Source organism: Trachurus trachurus (genome assembly GCF_905171665.1).
Source record: "Trachurus trachurus genome assembly, chromosome: 3".
NCBI classification, from domain to species: Eukaryota; Metazoa; Chordata; class Actinopteri; order Carangiformes; family Carangidae; genus Trachurus; species Trachurus trachurus.
In genome coordinates, this window is record NC_139893.1 from 18320946 (window position 1) to 18338668 (window position 17723).

Here is a 17723-nt window from a genome sequence, read left to right on the forward strand (position 1 = left end):
GACATGCATTCGTTATTATGGTGGCGGCATATTTGAAAGTAAAAAAAGAAAATTGGAATATTTCATTTCAGTCAGAGAGTTAGTCAACTGTGCTATGCTGGGAGTGGGCAGTTACAGGTCAAAGAAGGACAGATTTATCAATTATGCACATGCTGGGGATGTGGGTCAGGCACATATGCAAATTAATTCTACCTAGGAGTTCAAAGATGAGTGCGGGAGCAATGCTAGGGAAGAGTATAACGGCAGTATTGAAGATTTACATGGTGGATGCAGGAGGCACTTGAGAACATGAGTCTGCTCAGAAACATGGTTTTGTTTAAAGCACATAAAAAAACGAAATCCTATATAGAAGACAAGGGGTTGTATACCCACACATATTAAGTGCAAATGCACCTGTTATACTGGTTTTATGCTAAGATAGGATAACCAGCTGTTGTAGATTTATAATGTTAGTTTATTTACCATCCAACTTTTGGCGAGAGAGTGAGTAACCGCATTTCTCAATATGTCAAACTTTACCTGAAAACATTTTTGAACTATTTTGAGCATTGAAACATTAACCTGAAAAATTCAATATAATGTTTAATGGATTAATTGATTTTTACTTCTATTGATTGCACCTCCGATCATGTAACATAAAGAACTTTGATGACTTCCTATAAGCTCTGTAAACACCTATATAGCTAATAATTTCAGGTGATTTTCTCTTGGATGAAACATGAATTTTTCTATTATATATTCAATTGACGCACGAGTGCACCTACAGTACTCATAAATAACCCGAAATGTTCCATGCTCCCTGTCCATGTGACCACACATGTGAATGCTGTATGGACACAGGGAGGATATAGAGTATCTGTATTGATCCCTGTTGCTTTCCTCTCGCTCCATTTTATTATAAAAAATAAATCCTGTGCACATCCTTCATCAGTGGCTATGAACCCAGAGACTGTGAGGAGGGTAGCCAAAAAAAGAATGGCAATAAAAAAAGACATCTGATCCTGGCTATATCAAATGAGTAGGAGTATGATAGCTTATTGGGAGGTAAACAATGCAAGTCAAATAAAATCTCTCCCTGGCTTTATTCTTACGGTACCAAATTACCAGTATAGTTTCCTCTGGATCGAAATGCACTGCTGGTGTTTATGTGTGTGTACTCAATGTGTCTTTCTGTGGGTCTGTGCCTGTGCGTGCCTTAGTGTATTAGTCTGTTTATGCATCTTTGTGCTTGTTTGTGAGGCTGTGCCCAACTAGAGAAAAAATTACGTTCTATAAAATGTCTCCATAAACAGCATGGCACAATAAATCCAAGGCAGAAATATTAAGTGGAACCAATATTTTGCTGGACCCTCTCCAGGTGCCTAGTAAAACTCACGAGTCGAGATGACCTTAGCATTAAAAAAATATATTTTACAGGGGGAAATAATCCAATTCCCTTCCAATGAAGGCATCAGTGACATGAAGCTATCTGTGCTGTGCACCTGGGCCTTTCCACTGAGAGGTCATTTAGTACATATTCTCTCTTTTAGGGACAGTTCCATTAAATACACCATGAATATCCAAGCAAAAAAGGTATTTTGCAGTGCCGAGAGGGGGGAAAAAAATGATGGGAGGAGAAAAAAGTACCACAAACTGTTGCTGTGTTGTCAGGAGGGAGCCTCCCATATGTGCAGAGAGACTACAGTGAAGCTACAAAGGGAACATGCTCAAGGACACCTGTTTCTTGCAGGGAGCAGTTTGTGAGAAGCATCTTGTCTGTGCAACGCTGCACCAGCCATGTGGAAATGCAGGGGAAAGACACAGGATCCCAATGCGGGCGTCAAAATCCTTAGAGAGCAATGCACATGTGACATATCAAACATGCGATGAAGTTCTGGGATAACGCAGCGAGACTGTGTACTTGATAACATCGAACGAGGCATTTCTTTATTATGTTTTTTAAAAGCCAAACTCAATCACTTATTAATCAAAGACAACATGCGAAAGATAATTTATTATACTGCGGAATATTCCCCCAATTAGCCTTACAGCATCAGCATAACGTCTGTGATCCTGGTAGTAGAAACCACAGAGGACCCCAGAACAAATTCATCTGCATGGAAAATCTACCTAACCTGAATCTACTCTGCATTTCTCTTTACAATTATGCTAAGAAATGCATTGAGCCGTTGGCTGTTCACTAGAGTTATCTGCCAAAACCCTCTGGTAACTGCCGTGCATTCCTCAAGAAGTTGTCCTCAAGAATTTGCTTTACGGTTACATTATCTCCTTTAGAAAACTAATTTCATATTAGGGTAATTGCCTCTGGCGGGGTTATGCAGGGCTGTGCGTTGTGGTGAAAAAAAAAACCTGATGAAGAGGACAAAGGAGAGGAAAAGTCATGCTGGTGCTCCCTCCCTATTTCTGTCTCTCTCAGTCAGATGAGGTCATCAAACACCAACCTGCTTTGTATATTAATGATGTAATAGCCCAGGATTTTTGGACACCTCGTCCCCAGAGACTGCTTGGCTGGTAGCAGAGGAAGACTTCATCTTGATTTAAAAGAGATATAACACCTTCGATAGAACTGTGACAAAGGCTAGATAGGCAGTGTGAGAGGAGATAGTGAGGCAGTGTAGACGCCAGCAGAGAGGAGAAGACAGGAGAGGAGCGAGGCAGAGGAGGGACTGTGCGATACTCTGTGCCTTTAAAGCACCAAGCCCCTCCTCCACAGAGCCGAGCAGAACAGTCGAGTGGTGCTGGCAGGAACCTGAGCCCCACGATAAACTCTGGCATCAGCTTCCTTTCATCCAGCAGTCAGCGAGGACACAGTGAGGGCGCAGGGGCAGAGAGACAGGGACGGAGAAGGAGAAAGAGTGACAGAGAGGGGGGAGAGAGAGAGAGAGAGAGAGACAGAAAGAGAGAGAGAGAGGGAGAGAGAGAGAGAAACACAGGCACATAGACAGAGAGGGAGAGGCTGTCATTGGAATCACACAGCTCCTTTTTCACAGCAGCAACTCAGCCGCTCTGTCTGCTGCCTCCCGATGCAGGCGAACGCTGACAGGGATGACGGGTGGCGTGTTTTTGGCAGCGCAGTTATCTGAGTGATGGTAGCGGCCGCGGCGGCATCACAATCCAAAGCAGGAGCTCTCCTCACCGCTCTGGCTCTTAGTCATCCTCAGCCTCCTCTCTCCCTTCTCAGAGTGCTATCAGGGCCATTCATCGTTCTCACCTCATGCCTCCTGCCTCCTACTCCTCCTCCTCCTCCACAGCTTCATCCTCCACTTCTACTCCTCCTCTGATGAGCCACAGCCTCAGAGTGAAATAACCCCGCTGATAGAAGCTTCTCCCTCTGTCAAGACAGTAAGTAGGGAAGGGAGGGACAGAACTGTGTGTGTGTGTGTGTCTGTGTGTGTGCGCGCACAAGAGAGAGAAAAAGAGAGGACAGCAAGGCGATGAGAGGAGAAGATGTTAGAGTGTGCGACAGAGGGACTGCTAAAGAAACAGCAGCTTGTGTGTAGATTGAATGATCCTGCTGTGCGTGGACAGTGAGCTCTGGGCGTAGCAACAGCAAAGTGATGCACAGGAAAGGTGAGTAGGTGTGTGTTCTGGCGTGTGTGAGTGTGAGTGTGTGGAGGTGAGACAAGTGCTGCTGCAGGAGCAAGAGATGCATTTTAACAGCAGCTAAAAATCGTCAACGCAGTTCATTCCAGTCCATCTCCGAGTCTCCCTCCACTCTATTGTTATTGCTTTTCATGCTACTATGAAATAGATAAGGAGGGGGATGGGGGGGGCGGGGGGTAGAAAGGAGAAGAGGATGAGACATGAGAGAATAAGTGATTGTTTTCCTTCCCGTCTGTCCAGGTGCCATGTGTGATTGGCCGGCGCTCCCCGTGGCAGTGGCATCGCCCTGGATTTGGCGAGAAGCTCTCCCCCCTGCTTGTTCTCTGGGGCTCCTTTGGGAAGCTTTCATGGGATTTATCTCGTCCTGCTGGATGGCACAGAGCTCTCTGCCTCTCTGAAAAGAGTCCAGAGAGAAAACATACACTACACGGATAAGAAGTAAAATAATTATCCAATCACAGCACAAGGAGGCAGACCGGGTTCCCTTAGCAACAACTGAGGGAGAGAAGAGAATCCTTTTCTCTCTCTGCTCCCTTGGTTTTTGGGCACACCCCTGTGGACTGCTGTGGGTCAGTGTTTTGTGAGAGGACTTGGAGAGTGCTGTTGCATAAGACAAGCTGCCACCCAAATTCCAGAGGAAGATGCTTGTCCACCCTCCAGCCCCCTTGTAACTGTGTCTCATCGACACCATGATTTTTTGTTATCCCTCCACAAATTCTCATCACGAGTCACGTTCCGCTGGCTTAGAAATCAATTCATTCTGATCCAACGCCACCTGGAATAAGCCCTGCTTTGGGAAGGGAGGAGGGGGGGAGAGATACTGGACGCTCTGTGCAAAAACCCACATCTACCTTTTGCTCGCTTTCATGGACGAGAAATGAAGGACAACATGATTAAGTCATCATCTGCAAAGAAAATGGATGTGAAGCAAAGTTTATTTTGATGATGCTTTTTTTTGTTTGGTTTTTTTTTTTTTAATGATTTGAATTTCTACTGAGAATCTTTTTATTTTTCCTGGGGGAGGAAACACCACACCGCACAGAGGAATATCCCCTTTTTTCCAACCAGGATCTGTCCTTTCTCTCTGTAAAGACAGCAGCCCTCACTGAGGGACTATATTTAGACGGCAAATCTCGTCCCCACTGGCCGCCAATGTAGAACGCGATAATTTTGAAAATTGAGCCACTGCTGGGAGTTCTATTTTTCTATCTCTGTTGGATAGCTTGTTCTGTAAAGGGGTTAATATGAATTCCTTTTCTGCTTTTACTTTTGTATGATAGCCTGCCAATATGTCACTGTGTTTCACAAGTAAAAAAGATTGTACAGGACATGTGGAAAAGGGAAGAAGAAGTCACAACCCTGTATAGACAGGCATTTTAAATAGCATCTCTTTGGGAACAATTTCAAACGTACACAATGACACATGAGATGAGTTGGCTCAATATGATTATGTAACAGTTTTCATACCAGCTTTAGCCCATGTATTTTGCCTCTTCCTTTTCCATGGATTTACTGCATTTGACTTTCCCCGTGCTCCTTTTCTCGTCATTTTTCGAAGCGTCTACCAGAAGACATGGATGTCAGAGTGTGACCCTGTGCCAAGTGTGCGGGCGAGGCAAGGTGTTTTGGCTGCCCAGGTGCTTTTAAGATGTTGAGGTCTCCCTGCGTGGCCGGGGCCCCTGTTCGGATCAGTAGCACTGAGGCTCCTTGTAGCCAAAGACATGGACCCCGACTCGGCTCCCCCACGCCCTCAGCCTGTTGGCCACTGGCCCCACGTCACCCTGTAAAGGATGTCCCTCAGCAGAGCTCCGGCCCGGGACACCTCTGAGACCCCCAGCCCGAGAGAACGTATCCGCAGCCACATGAAGATGGTGATCGACCAGCTGGAAGGCATTCTCAAAGAGCTCAAGGATGTGGCCAAGGAACTCCGGGAGGTGAGGTTCAAAATCCGCTTACATGTATCAGGCTTTTCGGGGGGGGGGGGGAGATGGGGGGGAGGAAGAGATGGAGGCAGGAGGAGAATGTGGGTGCCAGGTGGGTGTGCTTCCGAAGTAGGCTGCATTTAACTAAGTGTGAAATTCTTTCCCCAGCATGGAGATTTTGATTAAGATTTGAAAGTGATGAGATCTCACTTTTTTTTGGGGGGGGGGGGGGGGGGTTTGTAACAGGAGGATATTGTTGATTACGACCACAGCGAGGCTGTCCTCCTTTTCCGATCACACAATTGCTGATCGGCAATTACGAATGTCCTTCATGTGTTCAGTGGAGTATTGTCAGAGGTACAGTAGATATGAAAAGCAGCAAAGCCAGGCTGAAAGGAAACACAGAGGCATGCTTAGATAAGATACAAGACTTAACGCCGCAATAGTTATATAACCGTTTTTGTTAAGGATCAGCTGGATTCCTACTGTATTTTTGCAACTGCCATGGTAACACAGAGAGATTTGAGTGTGTGTGCGTACATCTACAGTACACAGTTTAAACACGGATCAACAAAGACAGATACTGAAGGTGTGATGTGCTCTGACATGCATCTTCAAGTACATAGACTACAAAATACCAGTGTGATGGCTGATAGAGAACGCTCTGTTCATGTATGTGACAGTACAAAATGGCCCTCATCATCTCTTTGGGATCTTCCCCCTGCAGTGCCTTCAAAGCTTTGAGCTCTTCTCGCAAAGCTCCTCCAGAAAACCTAATAAAGGCTTCCTTGCCTCCAATCAGAGATGCAGAGGAAGTGTGTGTGCGTGTGTGTTGCTAGATGCATAGAAAAGAAGAGAAACAGCAGATAGTAGTGCATGTAATGACCTGAAGGAGGAGGAAGTTTTTCCAACAGCCATGATGAAGCTGCCATAACTCACTCCATCACCACACAGGAACCTCTACCCTCCCCTCTCCCTGACTCCCAGCTCTGTCCCACGCTCTACTTTATGTACTTGCACAGTAGGAGGTGCAAGGCCACAGCTCACGGTGCACCTTCTCTCTGGTGAGCAGGAGAAGCCGGCCTGCGTGCGGGAGTGATTGATGATTATGGGACAACTGCAAGTGGAATAATGCTGGCCGGAGCTATTTATAAACAAAAACACGGCCTGTGCCTCTGCCAGCTCCAACGCATATTACCATTCTTATCCCAGACCCCATTAGAGAGGGCTCTGCACAGTGGCTCAAATGTCATTTTTTATTGGGAGAGCACAATCCCACATATTGAAATGGCTAAGAAATCATATTAGCTGCAGTGGCAGTCATAATGTTGGTATCAATATCCTGCAATTAACTGACCTGTAAGATTGCCGACTGTATCATTGGGAGATGAAGAAACAGGATCAGTGTGTGGCGCCATCAGATGTATGAAAGCCTAATGTTCCATAAAATCTCTCATTCTTGGCCACATGAAAGGCACAACATAATAGATAACAACTGTCACATAAATAAATGATGAATTGCCATGTGAACGTGGTGAAATAAATAACTGAGCGAAGGAGCAGTAATGACTGATTATCACCCACAAGGTCTATGGGGAACTGCAGTGCACTGAGGAGTTAAAAGCTGCCACTCCAGAGCCAAGAAATTAAGAAGTTACTGGTGTGTTACTATTCTTACTTCACAGAGCCGCTTTCATAGCTCCAGATCACAGACCTACAGTGTCATTACTCGGTGCACAGAGCCAGTCGAGTCAAAAGCTGGGAATCAAAAAAGAGAATAAAACGCCACATTTCAACCACTGCAATAAAATTTGCCTATCATTTTCAGATTCTCCACTACTGTGCGTACATCTTCTTTTAGACTATTCAGTCCAGGCCGCTGCGTGAATTGAAGTGAGAAGTTTTGTGACGTTTTGCAATTAAGTTTTACCTGTTTGGTTATCATGGCCTTATGCAGCAGCCATTAAAATGCATTTTCTACCCATTACAGTGTAAGCAATCATATGTCTATTACTAGTAGAGATGTGCTTCCTCTGCATTTTTGTATGAGGGTTAGCAAGGTTTTTTCTTTAACAATTTTTAATTCAGTCAAAGTTAAACAAAATTAAAAAATGACCTAGAGGAATCAGACGTTTGTAGTATCCTGAATAGTGCTCGATAATTGTTTGTTATTAACCTAATGATTAAACATTGGACACAACCAATATGATTGCAGAAAATAAGACAATTTAAAACTGTTCAAAAATGTCCTTCTACAAAGACCTTCACCTCCCCTGATTCTACCCCATAGTGACTTGCTATCCTCATAAAGGCAGTGTAGTCTTAAAAAAGGGGTCACCCATGGGTCTTACTTTCTTGCCTGCCAGAATTCATCATCCTCATTGCTAAACATCTCTTCCCCGGAGGACTGGCCCCAACTCACATCTTAAATGATGACAAAAAAAGGGTTCATGGTTTTTACCAGAGAGTTTGAATCACTGCAAGCAACACTTGGCGCGGTCTAATCGAACCCTGCGGTGAACCTAGCATTAAATTTTAATCACTGCCATGTAAATGGGAATTGTTTCCTGTGTGGCCTGTACACGGTATTAAGAAATATGGAGTAGTAAAAACATTGATGATAGCGGTGCAAAGTGAAGTGTATTTCTACAGATTTTTTTGTTCTTTTTTACCAAATGCTCATTATACAGTCAGCCATTTTGAGAGGACCTGAGAAATGAGCAGTAATTAACGTTAAATTAAAAAGCAATAGCAAGGAAAATGTCACTTAAGGATGTGAGGCCTCAGCTTTTTCAGTTGAATATTTACAAGGTGTTTTTTTTTTTTATCCATCCTAGTTTTTTTGTTCCTGAATATATTGTTACTTTTGGATTTCACCTTGTACAAAGGCAACTGCAATCAAATTCAGCCAATTACAGGATGTGTTATTCCATGATTGATTCTCAGTTGTTTGAAAGCCATTTTCATAATGTATTTGCTTATTGTTTGGTTGGTTGAAGGTGTGTTCCTCACTAAAGTCGGTTGTTTTTGTTGGCAGTTTAACAACACACATCAAGTGGTTACCTGCTTCCAAACTGACAGATAAAAAATATCTTTAAATTATAATCTTTCATGAAACAGGATTTTTGTAGAAGAAGCTTGTCAAGTAATACTGTTTTCCAGGCTGCAGCACAGTCTCAAGCAGTAAATCTCCTTTGTACACAAAGAAAAATGCAACATAGCGCACGCATAGTTTTTCAAAATTGCTCCCTTCAAAATCCTATTACAGTCAAATGCAGCCTGTCTTACTTGTGAATCCATTACAGGCTTCATGACAGGTAAAATGAGAAGGATCTAAAGGAAGGACATCGAAAGGTAATATACTGATAAACTACTCCATTTGCAATAATAACACTGACAGGAGTGCAACTCTAGAGGAAATAATTCATTTAGGTAACATGTCAACCTTGGACTTAGTAGTCTGAGGAAAAACAAGAGAAAACACATCAGCAAACAGATTGAAGAGACCAAGTGAAATGTTCCAACGTTGAATAGTTACTTTCGTTGAAACTACATTACACAAATGTAAGAGTGCACTCATGTTGGTTATTAGAGACATCCAGACTGGTAATTTGCAAGAATTTACGGAAGTGCTAAAGGAAAAAAGAAAAGGCAGGATCATGGACTGAAGGGGGGAAGGGTTGTCGGTGAGCTACATCTTAATACGGAAGCAAGCCGCAGTAATAGGCTCGATGTAGTTATTATGCAGAAGCATACAATGGCCAGACGATGACGTTTGCCTGTGTTGGTATCAAGACAACGCAGCCAGGCCTCTTAGAATTAAACCTCTAAATGAGACGAGTGAATATAAGATGGACAAAGAGCAATTATCAGTAGCAGAGTACAGCATGTGCAGGACACAGTCCTCTATCAGTTGGCCTTGTGGTAGTTGTCTGTACATCCTCATGCTCGGTGCCGGGGACTCGGCTTACTGCTTCTACTCAGTTACCAGCAGCCTGAAGACAGGGGAGAGGAGGCAGCAAGAAAACACTGGTGTCAGGTGAAAAAAACCCACGTCCTCCACATGTCAGCTTTTTAGGAATGAAGTACTGAGTAACAGCTCTATTAATGACACTGGCCATCCATGCAGTTTTAGAGTTATATAAAGGGGCTTTTGAAAGTGTGTCATGAATGCTTTTGATGCACAGAAAATCCCAGTCATCATGTTTTCACCTGTGAGCAGCAGCAAAACTATCATCCTTCCCTTTCAGGTTCTGCTTGTTTTTTGGAAGAGACAAGTTTGTGCTCGGCAAGCTTAGTCAGACACATGTGGCATGAATGTGGTGGTCTGTTCAGTCAGTTCCTATTCATCACCCGATACCAGACGAGTTATCCCATTGGCCCAGCCGTCAACTACTGTAAAGACATTTTTGTGCTAAAATGGAGTCAGGCAAAAAAAAAAAAAGAAGATATGTAGATGATCTGATCAGCAAGGCTATTGCACGTGGCTCTCTGTTATATCTGGGCCGTGCTTAAATGCTGCATTGTTCAAGCCCGGTGTGGACAGCGAGTTGTCCAAAATACTGGCCTCAGATCTGTCAGCCGAACCAAAATCCAGCCAGCCAGTGGTGGGGAGACCAAAACAAATTCAAAAGGCTATTTTTCTTCTGCAGGGCCCATATCCTCTCTTCACTCTGTGCCCCCCCCCCCCCCCCTTAACCCCCCTGCTGATGCTGCTGCTGAGCGGGGCAGGGAACAGAAAACTGCCAAGGTAGAACACTTCAAGATTTAACCATGAGTGGTGGGGAGTGGGGCGTATGGTGGAGAGGTGTAATCATAATCACCAGCACTTTCACTCAGGAAGCAGAACAATATAATGGACACTGGTCAACACACTCTCATTCCTTGAAACAGTTGATCCTGTTACTGAGGAATATTTAGGGGAACGTTGAAATGCATGGCAGTGATAATAGGAAAATGTGATGATTCCCGGAGAAAATGGGTCATTGCAATACAATGTTTGCAGTGTATTTACAAACTCCAGATTTTACCTATTTATAAAATGGGTCAGAATGAATTTTCACTACAAATTTAGACCTTGGAGATAGGGTTGGGCGGTAAAACGGTAATAAGGTATACCGCAGTATCTTAAAATAGCGGAATAACGGTATCAGTTTTATTACCGTCATTAGAAAAAAAAATACTTTACTGTATATTACCTACTAAATAATAGGGTTGGGAGAAAAAATAGATTCATGTAAGAATCGCAATTCTTATTCTTATCATAATTTTCAGATATTGATTTTTTTATTAACATTTCCTCCGTCTCTCTGCATGCCCTCACAGGCTTCCGTACACAGCGTTGCAGTAAGCCAAGAAACTAAGACGCTTATTAACCTTAAACTGATAAGATTAAAATGCTCTATTGAATCTCTGTGACTAGGCTCGTGCCCATCAGCAACGCGATCCTCTGTCGAAGATTGAGAGGATGATCGATGTTTTTTTCAAACGTTATAAAACACACACGCTGATCGTTGCTCAGATGAAGGTTAGATCTTCATATTTTGATATACAAAGTGCAGCCAAACACCAAGTTAAACAGAAAAGTGACAGCAGACCGTCTGTGGAGCTACAGGCAGTGGCGTAAATATCGACGGTGCAACCGGTGCGGCTGCACCGGGGCCCAGACGGAAGAGAGAAAAAAAAAAAAACAGCTGTCCAGAATTGCCACAGGCCCCTGTTTTGTGAATGGAATAGCTTGGGGCGGGTCGGTAAGGTAACACTGAGCGGCTAGTATGGGAGGAGGAAATGATAATTTGTCCAATCACCTTGATACCTGTCAGTCATGAGTTGCGGTTTGAGCTCAGATCAGGGCAGACTGTTAGATAAGTGTTGATAGGGAGCTGCTGTCCGTGGTGCTTAAACGCTGGTTTACAGGGTGAGAGAACTGATACCTAGTCAGTACCAAGTCGATCCTGACCTTTATACAGTCTATGATCCTGACACGTAAAAAATACGTCGGTATTATAAATACTGTCGGGACTGACACGGAAAGAATACTCACGCGAGTCTGAGCAGCGCGTGGTCTCCGTGCGACTGCAGTCGAGCTCGCGGCCGGACCTCGAGCCTCCAACTGCTCAGTGTGCGCCACAACATGACGACGTGCCGTGGGTCTTTCTCCCCTCGGTTGTCATGATGGAAACATGACGCTCTGACAGTGCTGCGTGTGGACCATAATAAATCCACAGTATGAACCAGAGAAAATACAAACGTATGTAAACGTAGGCGAAAACTATGAGCTGAAAAATGAAACAATGTGTCATTTTTGCACCAGTTTGTGTGTGTGTGTGTGTGTGTGTGTGTGTGTGTGTGTGTGTGCGTGCGTGCGTGCGTGCGTGCGTGCGTGCGTGCGTGCTTCTGTTTAGGGCGGCGGGTAGGGGCACAAAAAAAATATTTGCACCGGGGCCTATCACCATGATGTTACGCCTGTGGCTACAGGAACTGGCTGGAGGAGTGGAGTGCGTCTTTTTTTCTTTTTTTTCCAGCAGCGCCATTAGAGCAATTTACAGTTATTAACATGTGCATATGAGAATTAGAATCGAATCGAATCGAGGGACACCTAAAGATTCCCACCCCTACTAAATAATGAGTGTATGTTCAGCACCTACATGTGTGTGGTTGAGTTTTTAATTTGACTCCAATAGCATAATGTTTTTCATTCGGGAGATGTTTGATAAAGTTGATGGGAGAGCTCAGAGAAGAGAGAGAGAGGAAAAGCATATAGTGAGTTGGTCCTCAAGAAAAACACAACTTCTGCAAAAACCTTGGCTAGTATGTTGCCATAGTTATCATGTGTGTCTTGTAGGCTTGTGCTGATGTTTTTTTTTTTTCTTGCCGATGTTATAAAAACACACATAGACGCTGCTACAGCTGAGCAACGCCACATCCGTTGTGATCTGGCTCAGCTGATCGCACTCCGATGACGGTTAGATCTTCTAATGTTGAACTCATTTTAAAAATACAAAATGCTAAAGAGAGAGGAACAGCAGAGCTCCTCTGGCAGCGCCATCCATCCACATTTTGTTATAAGATATTTGTTGTTAATAAAAGTTGTTAATATTGGTAATGTACATATTTTGTTATTGTTATGTGGTGTTTGGTGGGCTATTCCCTTTCTGGACGACATTTTGGTGACTCCGTCTGAGCTGTACAACATGATTTTTAATTGGCCACGGTAATACCATATACCACGGTAAAATACGGAGGAGGTTTAACGGTATCAACATTTGGATAGCGCCAAGAGAAATACGGGTGGGGGGGCATTAGTATCATCAACTGTGTATGTGCAGACACACAAGTAATTACACATAAATAAAAATCTAACTATTAAAGCAGAAGTGAGTGATCCGGTCGTTTTCGCTAATGCTGCGTTCCAGGCAGGCTTTTGAAATCGTAAATTACAGCTTCAAGTCACAACTTACGACTTTGTAGCGTTCCAGGCAACCCACTCGTGTTTTTCCGACCTGTTTTACCGGTGAAAGTCACTATAACGGCCACTCGTAACTTCCGACCGGTGAACTCGTACCAGATCGAACTGGTACCACTTCACGGTCGGAAAAATACGAGTTTCCTTGAACGCACCATAACAGTCCTCGTCGCTACGTCACCACATTCACGGCGTTCCTTGGCTGCACACACAGCCCTGCATGCCGTTCTCTCTCCTCATCGGATAAAAACTGTAGGATACGATAAATGTTTTCTCTTCGGCTCAGAGCAGAGCAGAGGGACTGAGAGACCCGTGTTTCAGTCCAAACACTCTATGTAAGTGATTGCTGTCGGAAGATATAACTATTTAAGACTTATATTAACACAAATATATCACTCACTTCTGCTTTAACAGTGACTTCATACGGCTAGAAGGTGGATTGTGGTACTCTATTTTTGCCCAAATCAGAAATTACAAGCAGTCAGTCACAAAGCCTGGTCCTGGGGGATCCTTTCCCACAAAGCAACCATTTTGGCCACCACTGATGTGCATTTACTGCCCAGTTGACCACAGCCCAGTGATCTCAACTGGAGAATCCATTTACTTCAGATTAAGGCAGGGTTTTTGCTCAGTCTCCAGCCTGTGAACACGCACACCAGCTGTCCTTGCAGGCCAACAACCCTCAGTGGGCAACACTGAAAGCTTAAACACTCACAGAGGAAAGTACCCTTCAACAAGACATACCTGGGCCAAAGGGTTTCTTCTCATTAAAAGCCATTTGGATGAAATGACAAGTACTCACCTACTGTGTCTGTCAATTTGTTCCTCCTTGCCTGACCTCTTTTGTGTGTGGAAATTAAATTCCTAAATTAAACTTGGTGACATGCCTCTAGCGGAGTTCTCTTTGCTCAGGAAAACAACAAGAACAAGGCACCTCAAGCCTTATCTATTCTTCACTGAATACAAAACACCCTGCCATCTCCACACCTGTGTTGCTGCTTTGAGCCGAGCTCCACATATATTTGTCTGGACTTGGAATGAATCAGAGGCTCAATTATTCTCAGGACTGATGAAACACTGCTTCGGGATTTGAAGTAGAATGTCAGATCAACTTCTGGTCGAACTGAATTTAAATGGATTCCGACGTGGTCACAGCTTCGCTCATGTTTGCAATACAAATCCATCATGGTGACCCCACTGACTAATCTGATACAAATACAGCCCATCTCTGCTTTAATGAAAGGAGATAATATTAAACATCTTGCATGTTTAGCTGATGCTTTTACTGAGAGTAGCTCACAGTGGCGGTAAAATCTGAATAATCTTTAATTCCTCGATCCCGTACATGAAAAAGTAAGCAGTATTGAGAACTGAAAAGATGGCACCATCAAAGAAGGGAGAGAATGGTAGTAAACAACGGGTTAAGACTTTAGCGGTATCTAACCTTGAGAGCTGCGGAGAGAATAAAACTGCACCATGCAAAGCGTTCCCCTGAGCCTCTTTTACCTAGCTCTGCTGTGGAGCTCCAGCTTCTTTAGGATGCAGGCCTAGCATATTGACGAGCCCATCATGCCTGTAAGACCCACTGGATTAGCTGGCCCTTTGAGCTCTGCCTCCCCCTGCGAACCCTGCACTCAGCATAGACTGTAATGAGGGCTTTAGGTTAGACCTCTTCCGAGGTAAACACTCCAAAAATTGCCCTCGTCATTCTCATTGATTTTTATCAACTGACGCCTACTGCGGGTTAGTTACGAATGAAGCGGTGAAAAAATGTTCTTCATGCATGTTTCTGCTTTGTGATTCAGCCGCGAACCCTTTAGCTTGTCCCTCGGCAAGGATCGAGCTGAATAGGATAGGTTTTAAAGGCAGACCAAAGAAAGACAGAGAATGTGTGTAAGTGAGAATGAGATGGAGAGGGAGACATGAAGGGTGGATGGAGATAATAGTTTCTCCTGGTGCACAGAATTGCGACAGACTGGGTGGAACAGCTTAGATCAATTGTTGCAATTGTGCTCATTCGTGGGCGTGTTTAGGATTGTTTTGGCCTACTCTGTGATGTGAATAAAACCAGTAGGCTGTAGTTAATGGTGTGAAAAATGGCATCCATCGAAGTGCACAAGCAGCCTCCAAGAATAGCTACATCATTTCATTGTGTCAAAGCATACTGTACGCAGGGGGACGGCTTGTCCTCCATCAGCTCATCAGACGGACCATTCTTTTTTTGTGTGTGTGTTTGTGGATATTTATTTTCTAAATCACAAGGACAGATGCATGTATGGCACACCCTGATGTACAAACAGTGATCTGGTTTTGAAGAGATGCTATATTCTTACAGCCGGTGAAAGTGCTCAGAGTAGCGTGGGCCAACACACTCACCAGTGTAGCAGCTTAATCCAGCTACAATCTTTGGAACTGTGTTATACTGAGGGATCATCAGGAGGCTTTTTTTGCCCTTCCTTTTATTTTTAGCCGTAGTCTGTGATGCATCATAAATCAACCCAGTTTCGAACAAGATTGTTCAGTCTTAACCAGCAGAAACAAATGAACTGAGATGGCACACTCTAAGCAGCTGTATCATCCAGCCCTGAAAAAAGCAACATTTCTAAGATCTTTAAATGTCTTCATACGTCCGGTAGCATGTCCACAATGATGTGTAAAGAAAGTGCTCCAAGATAACCAAATAAATTATGTATATAAGAGTGATATACAGTATAAGAGTATTGCTTAAATGTGATGCATAACAATGCATCTGCCTAATAAGTGATCAACATTTTAGTTTCCTGTTATACCAAAGATCAGTTTGTAAAATTTTAGAGCATGTACCATTGGTCTAATGAATGTAATGAATGGATATAATAAAGTCCAAAATATGTCAGTAAAAGACATGATTAAGAAAGAAAGAAAGAACCCATTATGGGAGAAAGGCTCTAATGCTTGTAGTTTGACAACTTCAATCAACAGGTGTTTCTGACACATTAAAAGTCCGTCATTCATTACAATGTCTTTGAAGGAGGGACATTCAATGAACCATTTTACTTTTGTTGATGTGTTTTAGAAAACATGCCACAGGATTGTGAAGAATGATGTCCCCTGTTTACCTTGTTACAAAGTGCTTTTGTACTGAGTTCTGATCTTATTATCTCAAAACACAAAAGTCGAATGATTCTATAAGGAGGGTGTCAGAGTTATACATTAGAGTAGACTTTGGTCATTTATTACTAAGCACATTTCTCCAGGCATAATTTCTTTGCATAGTGGCAAAACAACACATGCAGACAGAGGACAAAATAAGGACAGACACACATTTTTTTAGGGTCCATAAATTTTGGCACAACATCTGCTGTCTTCATTTAGATGTGTTATATTAATTGTGTTAGAGTTCACATGCCAAACAGCTAATTAAAAATACATGGTACTTTTTTTAATGATCCCACCTGCACGCTCCTAAAGTGATGTAATCACATGTGTCAACAAGCTGTCTTTGGAGATTCTGGGTCCACTGATTAATTCAATTAAATTGACTAGATTTGGATAATTACATTTTCACATTTTTCACATTTTCTTTTCTTTTACTACACTTTCCTGGTAATAAAGAAGTTTGACTTTCACAAAATGACTTATATAGCACTACAACAATCCAGCACAAATAAAGAAAGCTGCCTGACTTGTTTTGTATCATGCATTTGGCCCTTGAAATCCATTCCAAGTCAACAATACTGTGCTGTTCTTGGAGGATAATTTTGCTCCATATTGAGCCAGTGCTTATTCTCAGCCTGCATAGTGTTTCCAACGAACCTCATGAATAAAATTGTGAATTTTAGGTTTTTGATTGTCTAACGTTAGAAATAGTTTGCCTAAATTCAAACTAGCACAGATTGGGAATAAGCACTGCCTTAGAACATGACCCAAATGTATTAAAGTATTTGCATGTAAGTCGGCCTGTTGAGATTAAAATTTAACTTTATTAGGCTCAGGCTCATGACAACATTCATAAAATTGCCTTGAGTTCTTATTGGGTTTTTTTTTCCATGATTTGTCCTCAATTTGGAAATATGTTCTGGCAAATAATGCAGGGATTGGGTGAATTTGCATGAATATCTCTCATTGCAGACTCCGGGGGGAAGTAATGGGCTAATATGGAGGTAACACACCTTGCCATGTGAGCAGCAGAACACTAGAAATGCCAAAACGTTAGATTGTCTTACTAGGATTTGTTTCTAATCCACCTAATTAATGCCAACTAGACAGAGATCCATTTAACATTTAAATGTCATTAATTACTTTTGCGAGGAGCCTGTCTGTCTGAATATCTAAGCAGGGTGTCTGAGCTTGGCCCAGGGTGTCATAACTAATCTGCATCATGAACCTGAGTGGGACCTGTCTTACTGAATGATTCTGTTATTTTGTTTTCACTAATTACACAAGTGAACATTTGAAAATCCCAGCAGTGGGAACTGTTAGACTACAGTGAATCTGCCAACAGTGTGCAGTTTTTTGGGTATGCTGCAGTAATATGGCCAACTGCGTATTGCAGAGCTAGTGTTACATGGGGGCTGTGGGGACAGTGAATCACAGACAGCTGTACTAAACCTATGAATCACAAAATTCAAATATTCACATGGAAAAAACGAAGCCAAGTAAAACAGAGTGACACACAGAGCTGCGTCAATGTGAGACACCTGTTCAGGAAGCTCTGGAAGAATACTTGCATGCTGGGAGGTGGGTGTCGAAAC

At 43.1% G+C, this 17723-nt stretch overlaps 1 protein-coding gene across 1 annotated transcript in view; it reads left to right on the top strand.

Moving 5' to 3' along the window:
* Positions 1 to 5393: 5393 nt before the first annotated feature.
* insyn1 (inhibitory synaptic factor 1) overlaps positions 5394 to 17723 on the top strand; it is a gene marked incomplete at both ends in the record, with an annotated part of 49205 nt that continues 36875 nt past the window's right edge. The window contains one exon of the mRNA XM_083969306.1: positions 5394 to 5537. Coding sequence (XP_083825432.1) covers positions 5394 to 5537 — 144 coding nt within the window. The remainder of the gene's footprint in view (positions 5538 to 17723) is intronic.